Source organism: Ursus americanus, chromosome 6 (genome assembly GCF_024610735.1).
Source record: "Ursus americanus isolate L20-20 chromosome 6, mUrsAme1.1.p, whole genome shotgun sequence".
Classification (NCBI taxonomy): Eukaryota; Metazoa; Chordata; class Mammalia; order Carnivora; family Ursidae; genus Ursus; species Ursus americanus.
Genome location: NC_142132.1, coordinates 26228497 through 26248464, shown reverse-complemented (window position 1 = coordinate 26248464; position 19968 = coordinate 26228497). Strand labels below are relative to the sequence as shown.

Here is a 19968-nt window from a genome sequence, read left to right as displayed (position 1 = left end):
TCTCTCTGTCAAATAAATAAATAAAATCTTTAAAATAAATAAATAAATAAATAAAGTGTACATCATGCTGATTTGATATATCATCTAAGCCTTCTTATTCTTGGGAATGTAACTTACTGACTCTGTAGGATTATCAACCTCAGCACACTATAACATGAAATATAACCAATCATTTCGTCATGATCAGCCAACAAATGTCCCCTCAAACCTTCCTTCCATGACAAGAAGATAAAATACAGTAAGACAGTCACACTGATGCTCTAAAATGAAATACCAATTTCCTCTTTATAGCCAGATGAAATTATCAAAATAGCTCTCTGTTCTAAATATCCACTGAAAGTAAGGCCACCAAAAGCAAGTCATTAAAACAATACACAAGGATCCATATACTCACATTGAGCGTAGCCTCATCATCCACAATAGACAGCTTCACAATATAAGGATTCACAGACTGTTAAACAAGAGACTTAAGGTGAGTGTGACTTAGTTAAGAACCCATTAGCTATTTAACAAAGTGTTAACAAAAATGCGTCTATAAGGCCTCTCTCTGTGTTGACGCTCCTAATACCCAGATCCAACCCATCCTGCCAGCTAACTCCGCCATTTCCAGTAAACCTCTCAGTGTGCACAGGCAATCACCAAACACACACACACACACACACACACACACACACACACACACACACACACCCCAGTTCTGTTCTACTTACATTTTCCTCTAGGCTGGATCAGCCCAGGCCTGTGTCTGCTACTTCTCCCATCTTTCCATCTTATTTATTTCTAAGAAGCGAACAATCCACAAAACTCACTTTGTCCTATCCTGCCAATAATCTGAGCCCATAGGGACAGCAGTCTTGGGAGGAACATAAAAGCTTCTTTGCCATAAGGCACAAATTTATAAGTTGCTAACTTACAGTCCCCTCCCAAAGGCTCCCTAACCATCCACAAACTATATGCAAGGACTGATTCACCCACCCGTAAAACAAAGCCACCTTGGGGGTGGAAAGTGGCAGCTGCTTAACAGCCAGAGAGGCCATTTATGGATCCAATACCCAAATAACACTGCAGGGGAACTGAAAAAAAGGATGTAATTACCCAAACTACAATCTGGCCAGAACACTGGGATTTAATGATTGTCCCATCACTTATAGAATTGGAAGATTTCTTGAGTTTTTCCAGACCCAATCTCAGCTGGGCAGCATATGGAAATGGACATATATTTAAACTCATTAAGCAGTTGGGCCATCTCCTACCAGTGGGATGAGAACCAATGACCTACTCACCTTGAAAATATCCCACATATGGGATGTGAGGAAAGACCCCATCTAGATCAGGGACCAATTCTAACCCAAGGGAAGCAAGGAACAATATTGGTAGTTTTTATAGCAACCAAGAGAACTCATTGCTAAGAGACTTGGAAACCCCCCACATGGACCTTATTTAACCAAGTTTCTGAGGGTATCTTTTGAATGTCAACTGGGAATAGAGAAAGAGACAGCTTTGCTTTCTTAACAGCCAAGGTTTTCTACAACACAACCCAAGGAGGTAAAACCCACTTTGTTTGTCACTTGATCTGACAGAGGAAGGCTCTCCACACTGCTTCCTTTAACCAGCAGTCAAATCCTGCTGATGGTACAGATGTCAGACAAGACCCAATCCAAGTGCATCCTCAGAAAAGAAAATCAGCAGTTAGGCTGACCTAGAGATGCCATGATGAAAAGAACAACACTAGAAGGAGCAGGCCAGTTTCTTGGCGTAATTTTTTAAAGTTCTTATCACTCATCTTCCCAAAAATCCACTGTTTTAGGTAGTAATAATTGCTATGTGTTAGCAGTTGAGGAAAAGGTAAGGAGGCTAAAAGCAAGGGTTTGAGTTCTAGCTCCTCTACTTACTGATTGTGACAAGATAGGCACACTTATTAACCTAAGCTCAACTTCCTCATCTGTAAAATGGGGATATTTTCTTTGTCAAGGTTGCTATGAGACTTAAATGAAGTAAGACATATAAAATCTTTAGCATAGTATCTGGCAGACAGTAAGGACTCAATGATTGGTACCTATATATTTTCTCCTTTAACATTTTTATTACATTTGAAGAAAGCTCTTTAGGAAAAAGAAAGAAAACAAGGAAAGAAAAGAAAAGAAAGAGACCAATTTGCAATTGGACAATAACAATTTTGTAATTTCTGGGAAACATCATGTTCGGGACAGCAGCTGGGGACTAAGTCACTTCATTACAGGAGACTGGGCCCACCTAGAAGGCCAGGATCTTAATGCTGTAAAAATTTCTATTCTATGAGACACTGAGTTTTCTTTAACACTATACCCCTGTTGTGCGGGTCAGTCACATTTTTAAACTGAAGGCAATCTCCTTTTCAACCACAAGACAGAATTACAAACTCAATAAGCCTACACAGGATCACTCTAATAGGGCTCTGCCTTTATCTGATCTAAACCATACTTATTCTTTTTCATTGCCCCCCCCTTTTTTTGCCTCTTCTATCTCTTTAGAGAAAATAATGAAAACGTAATGCATTATTTGAGATGAAGAAGAACTATTTACATTTACCACATGACATCTTTCCATCACTTCCATTCCTTAAGTCCAACAACCTTACTTGCCTTCCCTTTGATTAGGTGGGCACCCAGCCTCTCTGGCGTCCTCTGAACATTACTAGAAAGATTACAACTTTCCTCATCTGCCATGGAATGGACTGGGGTGGGAGCTAGACTGCTGTTCTGCCCAGCACACACCCTCTCATACTGGTTTGCATAAAATTTCCACCAGCTTTTGGTTTTGCTATGTTCATCTGGAATTCCTCATGTTCCTGTCAAAAACCTTCCTGCTCCATGGTCACTAGGCTTCCTTAATGGTTTCTGGTGAGTGACTTATATCAAAAGCTGCAAAGCCCAGATAAATTATGCCTGCCAGCTTGCCCTTGCCTACTATATTAATTCTTCTGAGGCTTCTGACAGACTAGAGATGCATACCTCGCTCCAGAAATATGATTTTCTCTAGTTCCTTGGCCATGTCCAATTTTTCAGGCTGACATTTCAGAGAGCCCTACCGGGCTGAGCCAGGGTTCAGTTCACATTTAGAGAAACCAAGCCATTGCCTCAGAGTGGCTTGCAACCAGCAGAATGTTCTGAAAATATTCATTACTGATGATGATGCTTTCCTAGCACATATAACTCAACTTTCATTAACGATCTCTGGCATTTTTCCTCAGCTATTTTTCTTGCTGCTGTAATAAGGCCTCAGAGGCTATTATACACGACAGAGATCAAAATGGCTACCATGCCAACCCCCCCAGATCACCAGTAAAACAAGTATTGGTGATAAATTACATATTTATTAGTAGCTCTACACACCATTTGTCAGTTCCTCCAAGACAATGAAAGCAATCAGCTCCTGGGAATTATAACACATTAACATTGCTCCACATATTCCAGTCCCTCTTTAAATATTCCTCACAGCCTTCCCTTCTTCAATATTCTCATAAGAATAGGCTCCAGCTTTTGTGTTACCCATCACTCCCAACCTGACCAGGAACCATCTCAAAAATCACCAAGTGGGGACGCCTGGCTGGCTCATTCGGTGGAACGTGCGACTCTTGATCTCGGGGTTGTGAGTTTGAGCCCCACACTGGGTGTAGAGACTACTTAAATATAAAAAAACCTCTAAAAAAAGAAAGAAATCTCTAAGTGAAGATCCAGAAGATCAGAAATGAAGAGCCTCCCTCAAGCTGGCCCATTTCTCATACCACTGCTACTTGCTAAGTGAAGAAAGTCAGGTTGCCTCAATGCAGTTCCTGACTTCTGGGTTCAGTAAAGTACTCCGAGTATCCAGGACTCAGTGCCAAATGCTCCCTATTCCTCCAAAGCCATCCCCAGTGAGGCCCCGGGTCTTCCTTAAGGGCCCTCCTTCTTTTTCTGTGTATTCTGCCTTTTGAGAAGACTCAAGCAGAGGCATGAAACCAAGTATAAATCTCTGAGTTCTGCTCTTCATCTCAAAAACCTATAAATCTGTCCCTGATTAATTCGGAAACAAAGAGTACTCCAGAACTGACATGGATACGGCTCTGTCTTCAATTTTCCATTTAAATCAGACAGAGTTCCCAGACCAACGGTGGTACTTACACAAGTGGACCACATATGGAAATCCATATACAAAAGTCCAATCTTTCAAAACAAATGTATTAGGTCAGTGGTTCCCAATCCTGGCTAATCATCATATTCAACAGGGGAATCAAATAGAAAAAAAAAAAAAGAGATTCCCAGTTCCCATCCCCAAGAGACTCAGATTCAGTGTGTCCAAAGTAAAGCCCACAAATTTCTTCTTTTTGAAAAGTTCCTAGGTGATTCTAATAAGCTAGGTTTGGGAACCACTACATTAAGGGATAGTTACTCACTTTATTAGAAGTTGCACCACAGGATTTCTTTAAATGAGTATATCCTCTGCCCCAAGCATTTAATATAGAAGTTTTAGAATTTGATTAATCAAAATTAATCTATATACCATTTACCAAAAACATGTCTTCTACATTAAACGAAGTAACAAAGTCCCCTAGGAGTGGCCTTATTTAGGAAGATTATAGAAAGATTTTAACTGTCCATTAAGGGGCCCACCTACCTCATATTTTCTATAGTTCACCAACAAAGCCAAGAGGACAACAGCATCATACCCATGCTCCCTGCGACTTGGGGGGTGAGAGAGTATCTGTAACAAGAACCACAAGTGAATGAGTGCTAACTTCTAGTCCCTAGGTGTGCAAACAGAGAAGATTTGAGGAGGTGGTTTACCCAAAAGAGAAAGACGTGTCGGGGGAATTGACCTACCTGTAAAATTGCTTCAAATATGCTGTTGATCATTACATACTCTAGGATAGTGTTCTGGCTGATGTTATCTGTCACCTGAATGCAATAAAAGGCTTTTTAAAGTCTATACTGAGGCACTCTGGTATCTCAAGTATATCTCCTCTCCTACCATCTAAGAGAATCAGAAATGTTAAGACACTCTAACTAGACACCTTTAATAAGCTCCCCTGAAGCTACCAAGTAAGAAATTAGTAAATTAAAACTTCCCAAATCTCTGAACTTCTCATTGTTTCTGTCACGTCCTCACGTAAGCATTTACTTAATAGTTTCTTGGGTTTCACTCTCAAATGCAAAGAAAGAAGTTTACGATCCAGAAGTCTGAGTGATGGCAGGGAAAGACAACTGCCTGAAGTCTATAAACAACACCCTGCCCTCCTCCCACTAGAAGGTACAGGCCAGCTTCCAGTTATGTCAAAATCAGAACAAATAAAAATAGAATCACCAAAACTGTCTCCAGATAAGAGCTGGTGAGAAGGGCAAATCTGACAATCCAGAAGACAAGAAATCTCAAGGAATGGTACCTCTAAAGGGATAAATATCATGTACCCTGCAGGCTAAAAATGCCAGCAATTGCTCCAAAGAGCAGCTTCCAGGAAGTGAAAGCCCATTCAATTCACTTCCTTCTACATATTCACATGCCCTGGAATGATATGATGCCCCAGCAGAGATTTTTTTTTTCTCTTTTCCTTTCTAACTAAAGGCTCAAATATTCAAATAAGCTTGCCCCTGCTCTTGATAATACCCTTGATAGAGAATCATATAGATGGGTCACTTACAGTCACTAAGCAAAGGAGAAGTTTCAGACATAAACTCTTCAGACTTTCAGAACCTTCCGCACAAAGCAATGAATCCAAACTCTCCATCAAGTTCTGAGAAAGAGATCCATTAAGTATTAAAACATACCAAATAACATCTCTACTGTGTCTTTGTCCAACTCTGGGTTATGTTACACAGGGTCAGTCGTATAACATACAATGAAGCAACCATATGATTCCCTTAGGCCTAGGCCTTGCAAGATTGGACAAAGAAAGGGAAGGCTTCAAAGTGTAGCTATCTGGGGAAAAATGCTTTAGAACAACTGCACAGAACAATAAAGATTTCATCACTTTACCAAGTGTTTGCAGCCTGTCGTCCTTATATAAGCCTTTAGATTAGAATGAAGCAAATTGTTAAAAGGCTAATAGCAGTTAAATAATAAATTAAAATCAATACATAATAAACTAAACAAAATTAATTCAATTAAATTAAGAAAATAAGTGGTTAAAGATTAATAATGGTTAAATAACTACAGATAAAGTATATCATTTAATGCAGGCACCCTGAACAAACAACAAAGCCATAATATCACTACTGGCTATCACTGGTCATATACACTATCCAACAAAGCTAGCTGTGTCCACTCTGGCTGATTCTACTGGACAATGTGACTGGAGTATATCACTTGTACTAACAATCAGCTGTCAGACCCAATTTAATCAAAAGATGAAACCCTCACACGCTACAGCAGAAGGAACAAGAAAAGAAATATTTTACATTAAATGAAGGAGGAGAATAAATGAACACTAGGATTTAGCATGCTGGAAGCTCAAGTGAAGGTTCACTAAATAAGCTACTTCAACAAATATATAGTGAGGGTCTACTATATGCTAAATATTGCGCTTTCAAAGAATTCAAGAAAAAAATAAGAAAATGACCCTTGCTCTCAAGGCATTTTTAGTCTATTGGAAGAGAAAAACAAGCAAAAGCAAACAGGTTTTTTTTTTCCTTTTTAAAAAAATTTTTATTCAAATTCAGTTAATTAACATATAATGTATTGTTAGTTTCAGAGGTAGAGGTCAGTGATCCATCAGTTTTATTAAGCAAGCAGTTTTAATTTAATGGTTACTATGACAGAAATATACATGGAGAAGGGGAATTAGCTCAGAAGTCACCTATTCCAGGATTCCTCAGTGGTGGGTTATATTTTGAAAAATCAGTAGGAATTAATTAAACCTTGAAGAGGAAAAGAATTCTAGACAGGCAATATCATGATCAAAGACACATGAAGGGGGCGCCTGGGTGGCACAGCGGTTAAGCGTCTGCCTTCGGCTCAGGGCGTGATCCTGGCGTTACGGGATCGAGCCCCACATCAGGCTCCTCCGCAAGGAGCCTGCTTCTTCCTCTCCCACTCCCCCTGCTTGTGTTCCCTCTCTCGCTGGCTGTCTCTATCTCTGTCGAATAAATAAATAAAATCTTTAAAAAAAAAAAAAAAAAAAAAAAAACAAAGACACATGAAGAATGGAATGGCCCTGGTGTGGAGTTGGAATACAAATAGTTTATTATTATGGAAGTACAGAGTGAGGTATAGTGGTGAGAGTGGAGACTGGAAAAATAAATAGGGAGCAGATCACGAAAGCTGTATAAGGCTAGCTAGGGAGTTTGGTCTTTAACCCATTAGTGATGGGAAACTAATGAAGGGTTTTAAGCAAGAAAGATTTGAGCGTAAGATACATCACTGTGGTATCAGTGTGGATGACAGATTTAAAGATGGCAAGCCTGGAGGGAGGGAGGCAAATGAGAACTAATCTATCAATTTTCTGAGGAAGTTGCCATGTCTTCGTTGCCTCTGTCTCCCCAGTGCCTGGCACATCAGAGCCAACCAACGTTGTCAAAAGAATGAATGAAGGCATCACTGCAATAGTTCAGGTGAGAGATAATAGGGACATTGGCGGTAGGGGGAAAAAAGGAAAGAAAGGTATGAGAAATATGAACCGAGGCAAAATTAGCTGATCCTGGGGCGCCTGGGTGGCTCAGTCGTTAAGCGTCTGCCTTTGGCTCAGGGCATGATCCCATGGTCCTGGGATCGAGCCCCACGTCGGGCTCCTTCGCTGGGAGCCTGCTTCTTCCTCTCCCACTCCCCCTGCTTGTGTTCCCTCTCTCGCTGGCTGTCTCTCTGTGTCAAATGAATAAATAAAATCTTTAAAAAAAAAATTGGCTGATCCTGGTGATCGTCTGGATATGCAAGATGAGGGGAAGAGTCAAGAATGACTCCTAAGTTTTTGGCTTGGGTTACTGAGACAACAGGTGAGCCCATTCTGATGGGGAATGAATGAAAAAAAACAGATGAAGGGAAAACATTTTGTACATGTCAAGCAAGAGTTACTTTAGGGATGTGTGAGTGGATATATTCAGCAAACTGCTTATCGAGTATACAACTCTGAGTGTCATGACAGGATGTTAAGGCAAAAAATTGAGACTTAGTAATCAGCAGCATATACGCAACAGTGAGAACTATGAGAATGAGAGAGATCTGGGATTTAACCACCATAAATATATATATATGAACTGTATAGGAGAGAATTAAAAACTAACTCCAGGTACTAAGTCTTCATGTATTTATAATTGTATATTCACAACATTTTTTAAAATAACCTAATCACTATAAGGATTCTTTGTCAAATAGATTATTTTAAATTTAGTGAGTGACAGAAGACTAATTCTTCAAAGTTCATATTATAAACAACCTTCATTCAAGATAGTGTCAAATACTATAAATCAGATAGCTGATAAGTGACTTATAGCCAAAATATATAAAGAACTCCTACAACTCAGCAATAAAAAGACAACTCAATCTAGAAATCAGCAAAGGATTTGAATAGACATTTCTCCAAATATATATATATATATATAAAAGAGACAAAAAACAACTGTTGACAAGGATGTGGAAAAATTAGAACCCTTATACATTGCTGATGGAAATGTAAAATGGTAGCTCAACTTTGGAAAACAATTTAGAAGTTCCTTGAAATGTTAAGTATAGAGTTACCATATGACCTAGCAATTCTCCTCCTAGGTATATTCCCAAGAGAACTGAAAACCTCCATCCCCATAAAAACTTGTTCATGAATGTTCACAGCAGCCTTGTTCATAATAGCCAAAATGTTGAATTATCCCATCTATCTATCAACTGATGAATGAATAAAATGATGCGGTACATTCATACAATGAAATATTAATCTGCCAAAAAAAGGAAATGAAGTACTGACACATGCTACAACGTGGATGAACCCTGAAAACATTACGCTAAGTGCAAAAAGCCAGACACAGAGGACCCCATATAATTCCATTTCTATGAGATGTCCAGAATAGGTAAACCAAGAGAGACATAAAGTGGATTAACAGTTGCCAGGGGCTGGAGAGAATGGAGAATGACTCCTAATGGGTACATGTGTTCTTTTTGGAGCGATAAAAACGTTCCAAAATTAACAGCGGTGGTGGTTATATAACTCCGTGGATATACTAAAAACCACTGAATGAGGGAAGCCTGGCTGGCTCAGTCAGTGAAGCACATGACTCTTGATCTCTGGGTTGTGAGTTCGAGCCCCACATTGGGGGTAGAGATTACTTAAAAATAAGCTCTCAAAAAAAAAAAAAAAAGCAAAAGAAACCCACTGAATTATTACACTTTAAAAGGGTGAACTGTATATGTGAATTATCTATCAATAAAGCTGTTATGTTTAAAAAGTGTCAAACAACAGAAATAAAAATTCCGATAAAGTCATTGTGTTAAATAAGAAAACTTCAGTTTAGAACTAAAGTTACCCTTGTATATTATATTTCCCTTGTTACATTTTATTTGAGTTCATAAGCGTCTTTAAGAATATATGACCACATGATAGAAATCAAAAAATAAACTGCTCAATCTTTATCCTGCAGGGGAAGGATACTTTAATTCAAATTTGAATTTCAACTTTTCCTTTATTCAGACAAACCAAATCTGTAAAACAAAAATATTCAAATTCAAGAACAAATTCAACCATTTATATCTACCTGAGTGCAAATCTTCTAGCACATTGACTGTCTGCAGATGGTATATCCATGAACAGCTGTCAGAAGCAGCCATCCACAGGCACATCTGCAACTTATGCCTCACCTTCATGCACAACTCTGCCTTGTCAAAGCCCATCAGCATGTTGATAATGTCAAACCCAGAGGTAGATTTATTCTTTTGATGGACTCCTCGAATGAGTGCACACAAGGTCTGCAGAGATCAGAGAAAGAATTCTTTTGTAGAGAGAAGTCTCAAACGTGAAGGGCACTGGATCTGTCGCCTCACACTGCAACCTCAGAACTGCCTCCTACACAGCTGACATTCAATTGCTCTATCACTCTCAGCTCCAAAACAGCCTTACTGTGCACAAAATCCAGAAATTAAAAGAGGAATAGCAATTGAAACTATTGTCATCCTCTTTTTTTTGCTGTTTCTTCGCCATCATCCTCTTTTCAAAAACTGCACTGCAGACAAAAACTGGAAGGTGAATTCAAAAATAAAAACAGTTTTTGAGTTTGAGTCATGGGACTGGTAGAACTTTCCTTTATTTAAAATTAATTCTAGTATTTACATTATAATTCATAACTTTTAGTATTTTTTAATAACTACAAAAGTTATTTCAGTCCATATGATAACAACCAATAGCTTCAAAACTTAAATTCTTTACAATCCCCATCCACTACTGACCAGCTGTGTAACCCCAGACAAATTAACTTTTCAGTGCCTCGGTTTTTTCATCTATAAAATGGGAATGACAATAAAAGCACCCATCTCTTAGAGATATTGTGAGAACTATGTGAATTAACACCATAAAGCAATTGGAATAGTCCCTGGAACTTTGTTAATGCTCCAAGAATAGTGCCTGAAACTTTGTTAAAGCTTAACAAGTCTCATTATAATAACGTAAGCCATTATAATAATGTACTATATTTTTATGGGTCACCAAGTGACTTAATGCCAATTAATTTCCACTGATCTAAAAACAGTTTACCATTCGTGACCCCACAGTGAGTCACTGAAATTACAGGAAGTATAATTTCCAACTTTCATTTCAGTTTTCAGTGAGTCCCTACAACTGCGATGCCCAAAATGCATGATCCTTCTTTCAGGGACATCAGCTCATTAGGTAATTTCTACAATCTACAGATGAGAAAACTGGGGCTCACAAAGTGCTTTACCCAACTAGTAAGTTAGAAATTTAAACCCAACCTATCAAAAGTTCCAATAAAATCTTTTATGCTGTCATGGATTCTTCATATTCTAAGCCTGGCAATCACTGCCTAGCTATTCAGTCTGATCTAGTCTACACTGGAGCTACTGTACTATAAACTTTAGAAATTTTGCCCATCATTCATTCAATAAAAATTTACTTCTAAAGTGCTGAGTAAGGGCGCCTGAGTGACTCAGTCAGTTGATTGGCTGCCTTCAGCTCAGATCATGATCCCAGGGTCCTGGGATTGAGCCCTACATCAGGCTCCTTGCTCAGCAGGAAGCCTGCTTCTCCTTGTCTCTCTGCCTGCTGCTCCCCCTGCCTGTGCGCTCACTCTCTCTGTCAGTCAAATAAATAAATAAAAATATTAAATAAATAAATAAATAAAGTGCTGAGTATTTACCAGGCACTCTTCTACATGCCAGGAACAAAGTACTGAATGAAACTATCAAAGTCTTTGCTCTCAAGAAGCCTATAATGTATCCACATCAACCCAATGTTTGGCACATAACAGTCATTCAAGAAATAATTAATTAGGGGCGCCTGGGTGGCACAGCAGTTAAGCGTCTGCCTTCGGCTCAGGGCATGATCCTGGCATTATGGGATCGAGCCCCACATCAGGCTCCTCCGCTGGGAGCCTGCTTCTTCCTCTCCCACTCCCCCTGCTTGTGTTCCCTCTCTCGCTGGCTGTCTCTATCTCTGTCTAATAAATAAATAAAATCTTTAAAAAAAAAATTAATTAGTCAGTGATCATGCCACTTAGCGTAAAGAACGACGATTTTTAATGTTTTCTAAGTTACAGAGCCTTTTGAGAATCTGATGAAAGCTCTCTTTTCAGAAAAAATGTACACATGCACATAAAATATTACATATAACTGTCGGGAGTCAAGGACCCTCTGAAACCTCAGATTAAGAACTCCTGATGTAGTGAGAAAATACTGTATTAAGAATCTCTTCTGATTTTTGCTGTAGACTAATTATCCCTGACTCATAGCTTCCCCACTATCTCTTCCTTTCCTCAAATAATCACAAGAATTCTGTCAATCTGCTTTGGCATTAGATCGAATTATACAAGTGGACAAGATTACTAGTATAAGTGTCAATTTGTTTAACAAGGAAGATGGCTAAACAAACATGGAACAGATGTTTATGATTTAAAGGAAAAAAAAACAAAAAACTTCATACCTAAGGGCAATTTTAGGTTCTTCAGGTCCCGACACATGTGTTACAATTCCTTTCCCCTATTAAACAAGACTTCCCCAGTCTCCCAACTTTGTACCTGCAATGCATTGACAACTCGAATCGGATGTTCCTCTCCCAGAGCCTGGATGCAGTGTTGAAATAAGCAATTAATATTATCCTTGATCTTCATTAACTCCTCACCATCAAGAGATTCCAGCTTGCCTTCTAGGTACTCCAAATTCACCTACCAAGGAAACAGTAAGGGCATAATTTTTAGGAACATTTTTAGTGAATTGTATTTAATGTCAGCGCATTTTTAGTGTAGCACCTAGAACATATGAGAAGGCATTTCAGTTACCAGGAAAATCCAGAGATATCATCAAGTTTACCTTCATGAGGAAAAGCTCCTCCCAAAATCGAGGACTGCACTTACTGGGGTCCTCTGTCTGAAACCAGAAAATAAGCAGGTTCAATATCCCCAGTTAACATTGAAGCATTAAGAATACATCTGAAAGGGGGTGCCTGGGTGGCTCAGCTGGTTGAGCGTCCAACTCTTGGTTTCACCTCAGGTCATGATCTCAGGGTGGTAGGATCAAGCCCCACCTTGGGTTCTTCGGCACTGGGTGGGGAGTCTCCTTGGGATTCTCTCCCTCTCCCTCTGCCCCTCCCCCAGCTCACACACCCACACACTCTCACACTCTCTCTCTCTAAAATAAATAAATCTTTAAAAAAAAAAAAAATACATCTGAAAGGGTAACTTACACATAATCAACATTGCCTCTCAAAATTAACTTTGAAAATGCCTGGTCATTCTACACTGTTGTAATAGGGAACAATAGTATTAGAGGCTTTTTTCCCCAAAATGGAAGACACTGTGCATAGATATATATTCCCTGTGCCAAAAGCTAAATAACGGCTCAAAGAATCTCTCTCGAATCTTTCTCTTCTAGCAAGACGTGAACCTAACCATCTGAATAAGACAGTCACATTATATGTCCCCATCACATCTATAGGGTCTTCAAAGCCCTTTCACATACATGAAATACAATGGCCCAGAGAGCCAGGTATGGTAGATGTTATCAGTATCCTCCTTTTAGCTGGGGCACCTGGGTGGCTCAGTCAGTTAAGTGTCTGCCTTCGGTTCAGGTCATGATCCCCGGGTCCTGGGACTGAGAACCGCATCAGACTCCTTCCTCAGCAAGGAGTCTGCTTCTCTCTCTGCCCCTCCCCCAACTTGTACTCTCTCTGCCCCTCTCTCTCTCTCTCTCAAATAGATAAATGAAATCCTGAAGAAAAAAAAAAGTATCCTCCTTTTAGGAAAGAGGATCCACAAAGTTACTTACACCAGTACAGGAGCCAGAACCTAGACCACATAAGCAATACTGCCATGGTTTTACAACATCCTGTGTTGACTGCTGCTACCTGCCCTCCTGTATGCATTTAGTTCTCTGTACAGAGCTTTTAATATGCGCTTTCCTTAATTCGAATTGGTCCAAAAGTTAACAAGATTATACTACTAAAATCCAAATCTTCTTAGCGATAATTTTCAAACAGAAATTCTAAAGAGTCAAAAGCTTCTGGTTAAGGAGCAAAGTAAGAAAAAGAGAACTCCTATTTTAGAGGAAAGCTAATGACATAAAACCAGTAGGTCAATCACCCACCGTTAGGTTCACCTTTTTTTTTTTTTTTTAAGATTTTATTTATTCAACAGAGATAGAGACAGCCAGCCAGAGAGGGAACATAAGCAGGGGGAGTGGGAGAGGAAGAAGCAGGCTCATAGCGGAGGAGCCTGATGTGGGGCTCGATCCCATAATGCCAGGATCACGCCCTGAGCCGAAGGCAGATGCCCAACCGCTATGCCACCCAGGCGCCCCCAGGTTGACCTTTCAAAATTACTACCAAAATAAATAAATAAATAAAAGTACTACCAAGAACTAGTATCTTCATTAGTTAAGAACTCCTGATCTAATAAGAAAACACTATACTAGGAATCTCTTCTGGATTTTTACCTGAGAATGACACAGAGAAGCAACATTTCTGGCCTTCTCATAAGGTGCTCCTTTAGTGATTTTTTTCTATCCCTTTCTTCTAGGAGGGGTCAGACTCACACTTCGACTCTCACACTTCTTTTTCTTTAATTAATTTATTAATTTGAGAGAAAGCACAGGACGGAGGGGCAGAGAGAGACAGAGAGTCTTAAGCAGACTCTGGGCTGAGAGCAGAGCCCAACATAGGGTAGGATCTCACAACTCTAAGATCACAACCTAAGCAGAAACCAAGAGTCGGACGCTTAACGAACTGCGCCACCCAGGCGCCCCTTGACTCTCACACTTCTATGTCATTTTTTAATCTATATATGAAACTCAGACTACTCATGGAGTTGGCACTTCGCATCCTCAAAGCTCAATCAACAGTCCTATGTATGCCAACCTTACTTAACATAGAAAGAGCCCTGATAGGATCTGAGTACCCACTCATTTTCTCTGTATAACCACCTGTACTGACCTGTGCTATTCTATTTTAATTTTTTGCATATCAAACTCTATCTCTAAGGCTTACCAAGAGTTAAAAGTTTTACTTGATCGCATTATTTATTCTGGGCCACATGGCAAAGTTGAACAAGTAAGGGCCCTGGAGTCGAACACTAGGGTTCAAACCGTGGCTCCATCACCTTCCAGCAATGATCCCCAGTTTACTCATCTGTAAAATTCTCTTTACATGGCACACGTGAAAACATGGCATTCTTACAGCATTCCTGTCAGTATTAATGTACTTAGTGATGCACTTAGATGCCAGGCACATAGTAGAAATTCAATACACGGTAACTCTTTTTATAAGTATTATTCCGTTTTATATGCACTACTTATGTTCAAAATTTCAGAAGGCAAGTACCCCCTCAGGGTATGCAATTACTCTAACCCTCCCTGAAATGGTGGATTTCACAACAAAGGCTTGGACCATGGTCAATCAGCAGTTATGAAGACCCAAAGAAATCCTCAATCCAATCGCTAATAATTTGTCAGTTATCTTATATAGCTGGAGAATGTGACAGACTAAGCAACTGTTCTGTCCACTAACAACTTGATATGGAATACAATAGTTCATGTTTTAAAAATATTTGAGTCATAGAATTCTAGGGCCAAAAGGAACTTCAAGGGACATCTAGGATAGAAGAGTCCTTACGTTGGATCATACAGAAGACAATTCTTCAAGATATTCAGAAAAAAAAAAGCTTCCCGAGCTTTCCTCCCTCAATTGTTTTACTGAATTCATGACAACAATCTGTAAGAACATAACAACAATCTATATTAATTAATACATGATCATAATTTCTACCATGAGGGAGCTCACACTCATTCTCACCCTTGCTCTCTCTTTCTCCCTCTGAAGAACTGAAAGGTACCAGGCAGGGGTGAGCTTATTTCTCATTTTGGAACAAGAAACTAAGGAGTCAAGCTGTGTAGAATTGTCAGAGCTCCTGGCCTTACCATAAAGATCTCATCATACATCAGCACCACTTTTTCCTTCAGTGGTTTTTTGGAGGCTGATGATTTCCGGAGCAAACCCCCTCGTTTCTCCACCTGTGCCATGGTTAGAGAATCTGTGAAAAGAAAGCCACAGTCAGTGCTATAAATGCTCTCCAAGATGCTGGATAGTCTGTTGAAAAGCTCTCAATGGGAAATTTTTTAGGAAGAAGAAAAAATGATAAACAACCATGTACTAGATCTTGTGCATCTGTCCAAAACCCCATCCCCTGAACAGGTAATTTCAAGGCTTAAATCATTACTTGGCCTACAGCAAAACACATTTTACATCTTTAAAACATGCCAGCAGACAAGGCTTACAGCAGATCCAAAACCAAGAAGGAAAGTGTAACTAGCTCCATTTATAATAGATCTGGCCATATATTTGAGGTTGATGGAAGGAAGGCTGCAAAGCACACATTGCCCACAGACTGATGGTGAAGTTAAATTTCAAGTATTGATTGAGCTTAGGACCATTAAGGCAGGAAGTGTGCTGCAGACTGATGTGCTCCATTGATTTCCCCAAAGTAAGTAGGTCCTCATCACTGCAAAGTACTTGGCCTTCACTGCCTCATAAATCACACTGCACTTGACTGTCTTCAGAAATTCCTCTAGAAAGAGACCCAAGGCAGAAAATAGCAGCTATAAGAACAAAAATTAAATCTGATTTCAAAATAACCTAATATAACAATATACTTCTTCAAATCTAATTATATATATTTATAACACTATTGCAGATTAAACCTCAGTGTATTTTTCAATTCTATATAAAAGTAATTCCATGAATCACGCCCAAATTTCCCATCTTGTTTCAAGGAATTTCAATTTTTTACAACTGAGAACTTAAAATCCCACAGGTCTCCACCGTGGATTTACACATTTCCCCTCACTTCCCAGATTCGTTCTACTGTTGACAAAATTCCTATCTCTCTCTTAAATTCTAGGCTCTAATTGTGAAACTTAATCTCACCCAATGGCAAGTATGGGCAGTAACATGGAGCCTGATTTTACTTCCAGACAAATCCAAAGCAGCAGAATAAAATTAATTTTGTTCAATGACTTTTGGAAAATATGTGCTATCTTTCAAATCAAAATCAAAATTTTATTTGAGGAAGAGATGCATCCAATAGCATAAAAGATTATATTTCAGATACTGTCTTTCTTTAATATATATAGCCAAAAAGGAGATTTACCTTTCAGCCAAAAAAACCACAAAGCACAGAAAATTTCTCCAACTAGATATGAAGCATCTTTAGCACAAGGACTACATCTTATCCACTTTCTATAAGCACTTGGCTCAGGGTATATGCTCAGTGTATGCTCATCACTGATTCTGATATAAGGTGGGGGGGGGACCTGAAAGATCCTAGATGTAACCTAAAATTTTATTAAGTCCTATCTCTATCAAGGCCTCACTAAATCCTCAAATCCCATTATGGTCCAGAGAAAACTGAAGGAAAAAATAACAACAACAACAACAGAGAGAAAGAGAAGATGCTTTTGGGCAATTTATACTATATTGATCATGGCTTTGTCTTAAAGCATGAAATACAGCCTCCGTTCAAAAGATTCCTGTGTCTTTTAAATAGGTTGTCAAGAGGAAGATGTCCTTATCGGGAGAAAATAAATTGGAAATCAACAGGATCTCATTAAAATAAATCAAAAGCAATGCAATTCTAAGCTTAGTGGATATAGATCTTTCATGTGTTCAGCTTCAACCAGCTGATTAGCGGGAACAGCAGGAACCACTAGTTCCTGGATGTGAAAAGCACCTGTTTACAAACAGGCCCCTCTGAGGATTTATAATTGGGTTCCAGCTAATCAATGTCCACCCCAAATCTAATAAACTCACTTTCCCTATTTCAGAATCAATACTTTCTAATAAGCAAAAGGGAATAGGAGAGGAGGGAAAAAACAATTCCAATCCAAAGTACCAAGTTTCCGAAGAAGTTAAATTATTTTCATCCCTCTCCCTCCATTTGAAGCAGGGGGAAATTCAGCCAAGGGCCTCATCTCATTACTCTCTGTCATCATCAGAGGCAACTGGAATTTACCACCCAAGCTTGTCTGAAATGTGACTGGAAACTAACAACACAGAGTCTCCTCCTGCCAGCACTTCTACCCATGGAACACAGAAAAGGTGTTCCGAGGGTGGTGGACTAAGAGAAGTGCAGAACCCCTAAAAGTTTTGGGGGGGACTTCAGAAATTAAGCCTCTACTCTTAAATTTGAAAGTAAAATATCTGACTGGTAGAGCACATCAGTAACGGGAGTGTAATTTATGTCCTCCCAGTGTTTTTCTCCTCTTTCACAGCCCTCCTCTTTGTAGAAAACCAGTAGCAGCTGAGGAGCAGCAAGGCCTAATCGACCAACCAACCAGCAGAACGGAGAATAGAATACAGGTGTCCATCCTAACCACCTACATGACACTGAGTAAGTCGTTGTGCGTCCTAGTTTCCGTACACATAAAACAAGGAGACTGAATTAGACATATCATTGAATGATTCTCTCAGCATCACTGAAATACCACAAATACATAAGAAACACCTAAATGTTGTAAAGCACCAGTTTAGGCACATGGGGTTACAAAGAGGAAACGACAGAACTGATCCTCAAGGACCTCACAATCTACTGGCAGAGACAGACACATAATAACCCCACGGCACAAGGCAAATCATGAGAAACAGAGTAAAAGTACAAAGAAAATGCTACGGTACTATGAGGAAGGGAAAGACACATTCTACGACTACACTATGACCTTTGTTGATCCGGGATTTTAAATCCTCCTGGCGAAGAAGCAAATACAGCAAAGCCACAGTAATCCCACAGAAATGTCATCTTAGACTTTAACACAGTTTCTCAGAAACAAGATATAAAAGGCAGAGTATAAAAGAGAATCAGGCAACATATCAATACTAATTTCACCTACCATCAAACTTAGGAATGGTTTCAAATCCCCCCAACTCAATGGTAAATCAATGAAGTCATTTATTCCTAAACCTCAGGGACTGCTGGTCCCATGACCTGCAACACCACTTCTCTCTGAAAGACTCAAGTCATACAACTTTTTAAGAGTATCTTTAGGCAATCCAGCCACAAACGTCTTAAATGCACATCACTTCACATCCCTTCAGGATAAAATAACCAAGTATCAAGATTTTATTTTTATTTTTTTAAGAGAGAGAGAGAGCACAAGCACGGGGTGTGGGGGTGGGCAGCATGCAGAGGGAGAGGGAAAAGCAGGCTGAGCAGAGAGCCTGCTGTGGGGCTCAATCCCAGGACCTTGGGACCATGACCTGAGCCAAAGGTAGATGCTTAACCAACTGAGCCACCCAGGTGCCCCAAGATTTTAAAACCTAAAGCCAAACTCTTCCAATGTGTAATATGCAAGAAATGCTAGTTATAGTTAGCTATTCATTTATTGTCTTCTTGAACACAATATATGCCAACTCTAGTATCAGAAAGTTAATTTATTAGAAATTCATTCTAATTTCCAGAGAGTTAATAGTTAATCTACCAAAAGTCTTGGTATTGTATCTATATGAGATGATGGATGTTAACAAAACCTATTGAGGTAATCAATTCACAATATATGTAAATAAAACCATCATGCTATACACCTTACACACTGATGTATGTCAATTATTTTTCAATAAAACTGGAAAAAATCTAAAAACAAAACGTCTTGGGTTTTAGTCCCAATTCTTTTTTTTTTTAAGATTTTATTTTTATTTATTTATTTGACAGAGAGACAGCCAGTGAGAGAGCATACACAGCAGGGGGAGTGTGAGAGATGCCAGGATCACGCCCTGAGCCGAAGGCAGACACTTAACGACTGTGCCACCCAGGCGCCCCGTTTAGTCCCAATTCTTATACACTCATATATAACCTTTAGTTTTCTTTCCTTCCCTGGGCTTCAATTTGCCAATCTGTAAAAAGAAGCAGTGGCAAGGATATGCAGAAAAGGGAACCTCTGTGCCCTGCTGAGAATGTAAATTGGTACAGCCACTACAGAAAATAATATAGAAGTTCCTCAAAACATTAAAAATAAAACTATGATATGATCCAGCAGTCCCACTTCTGTGTATATATCTAAGGGAAACAAAATCACTGTCTTAAAGAGATATCTGCAGCCCAATGTTCACTGCAGCATTATTCACAATCGCCAAGATTTGGCAACAACCTAAGTATTTGTCAATGGATGAACGGATAAAGAAAATGTGGTATATACATTCAATGGAATATTATTCAACCACAAAAAAGAAGGAAATCCTGCCATTTGCAACAATATGAATATGCTTGTGTGAGGTGATGGATGAATGTGTTCACTAACCTTATCATGGTAATCATTTCATGTGTTACCAAA

At 39.2% G+C, this 19968-nt stretch overlaps 1 protein-coding gene across 4 annotated transcripts in view; it reads right to left on the bottom strand.

Moving 5' to 3' along the window:
* ARMH3 (armadillo like helical domain containing 3) overlaps positions 1-19968 on the bottom strand; it is a 175387-nt gene that overhangs the window by 146780 nt on the left and 8639 nt on the right. For all 4 annotated transcript variants that reach the window (XM_087862761.1, XM_045802937.2, XM_045802938.2 and 1 more), the window contains 8 exons: positions 15568-15680; positions 12469-12525; positions 12177-12323; positions 9790-9897; positions 5654-5746; positions 4839-4913; positions 4633-4719; positions 395-451 (listed from right to left, as the gene is read on the bottom strand). In XM_087862761.1, coding sequence (XP_087718887.1) covers positions 395-451; positions 4633-4719; positions 4839-4913; positions 5654-5746; positions 9790-9897; positions 12177-12323; positions 12469-12525; positions 15568-15669 — 726 coding nt within the window. In that variant the 5' untranslated portion in view covers positions 15670-15680. The remainder of the gene's footprint in view (positions 1-394; positions 452-4632; positions 4720-4838; positions 4914-5653; positions 5747-9789; positions 9898-12176; positions 12324-12468; positions 12526-15567; positions 15681-19968) is intronic.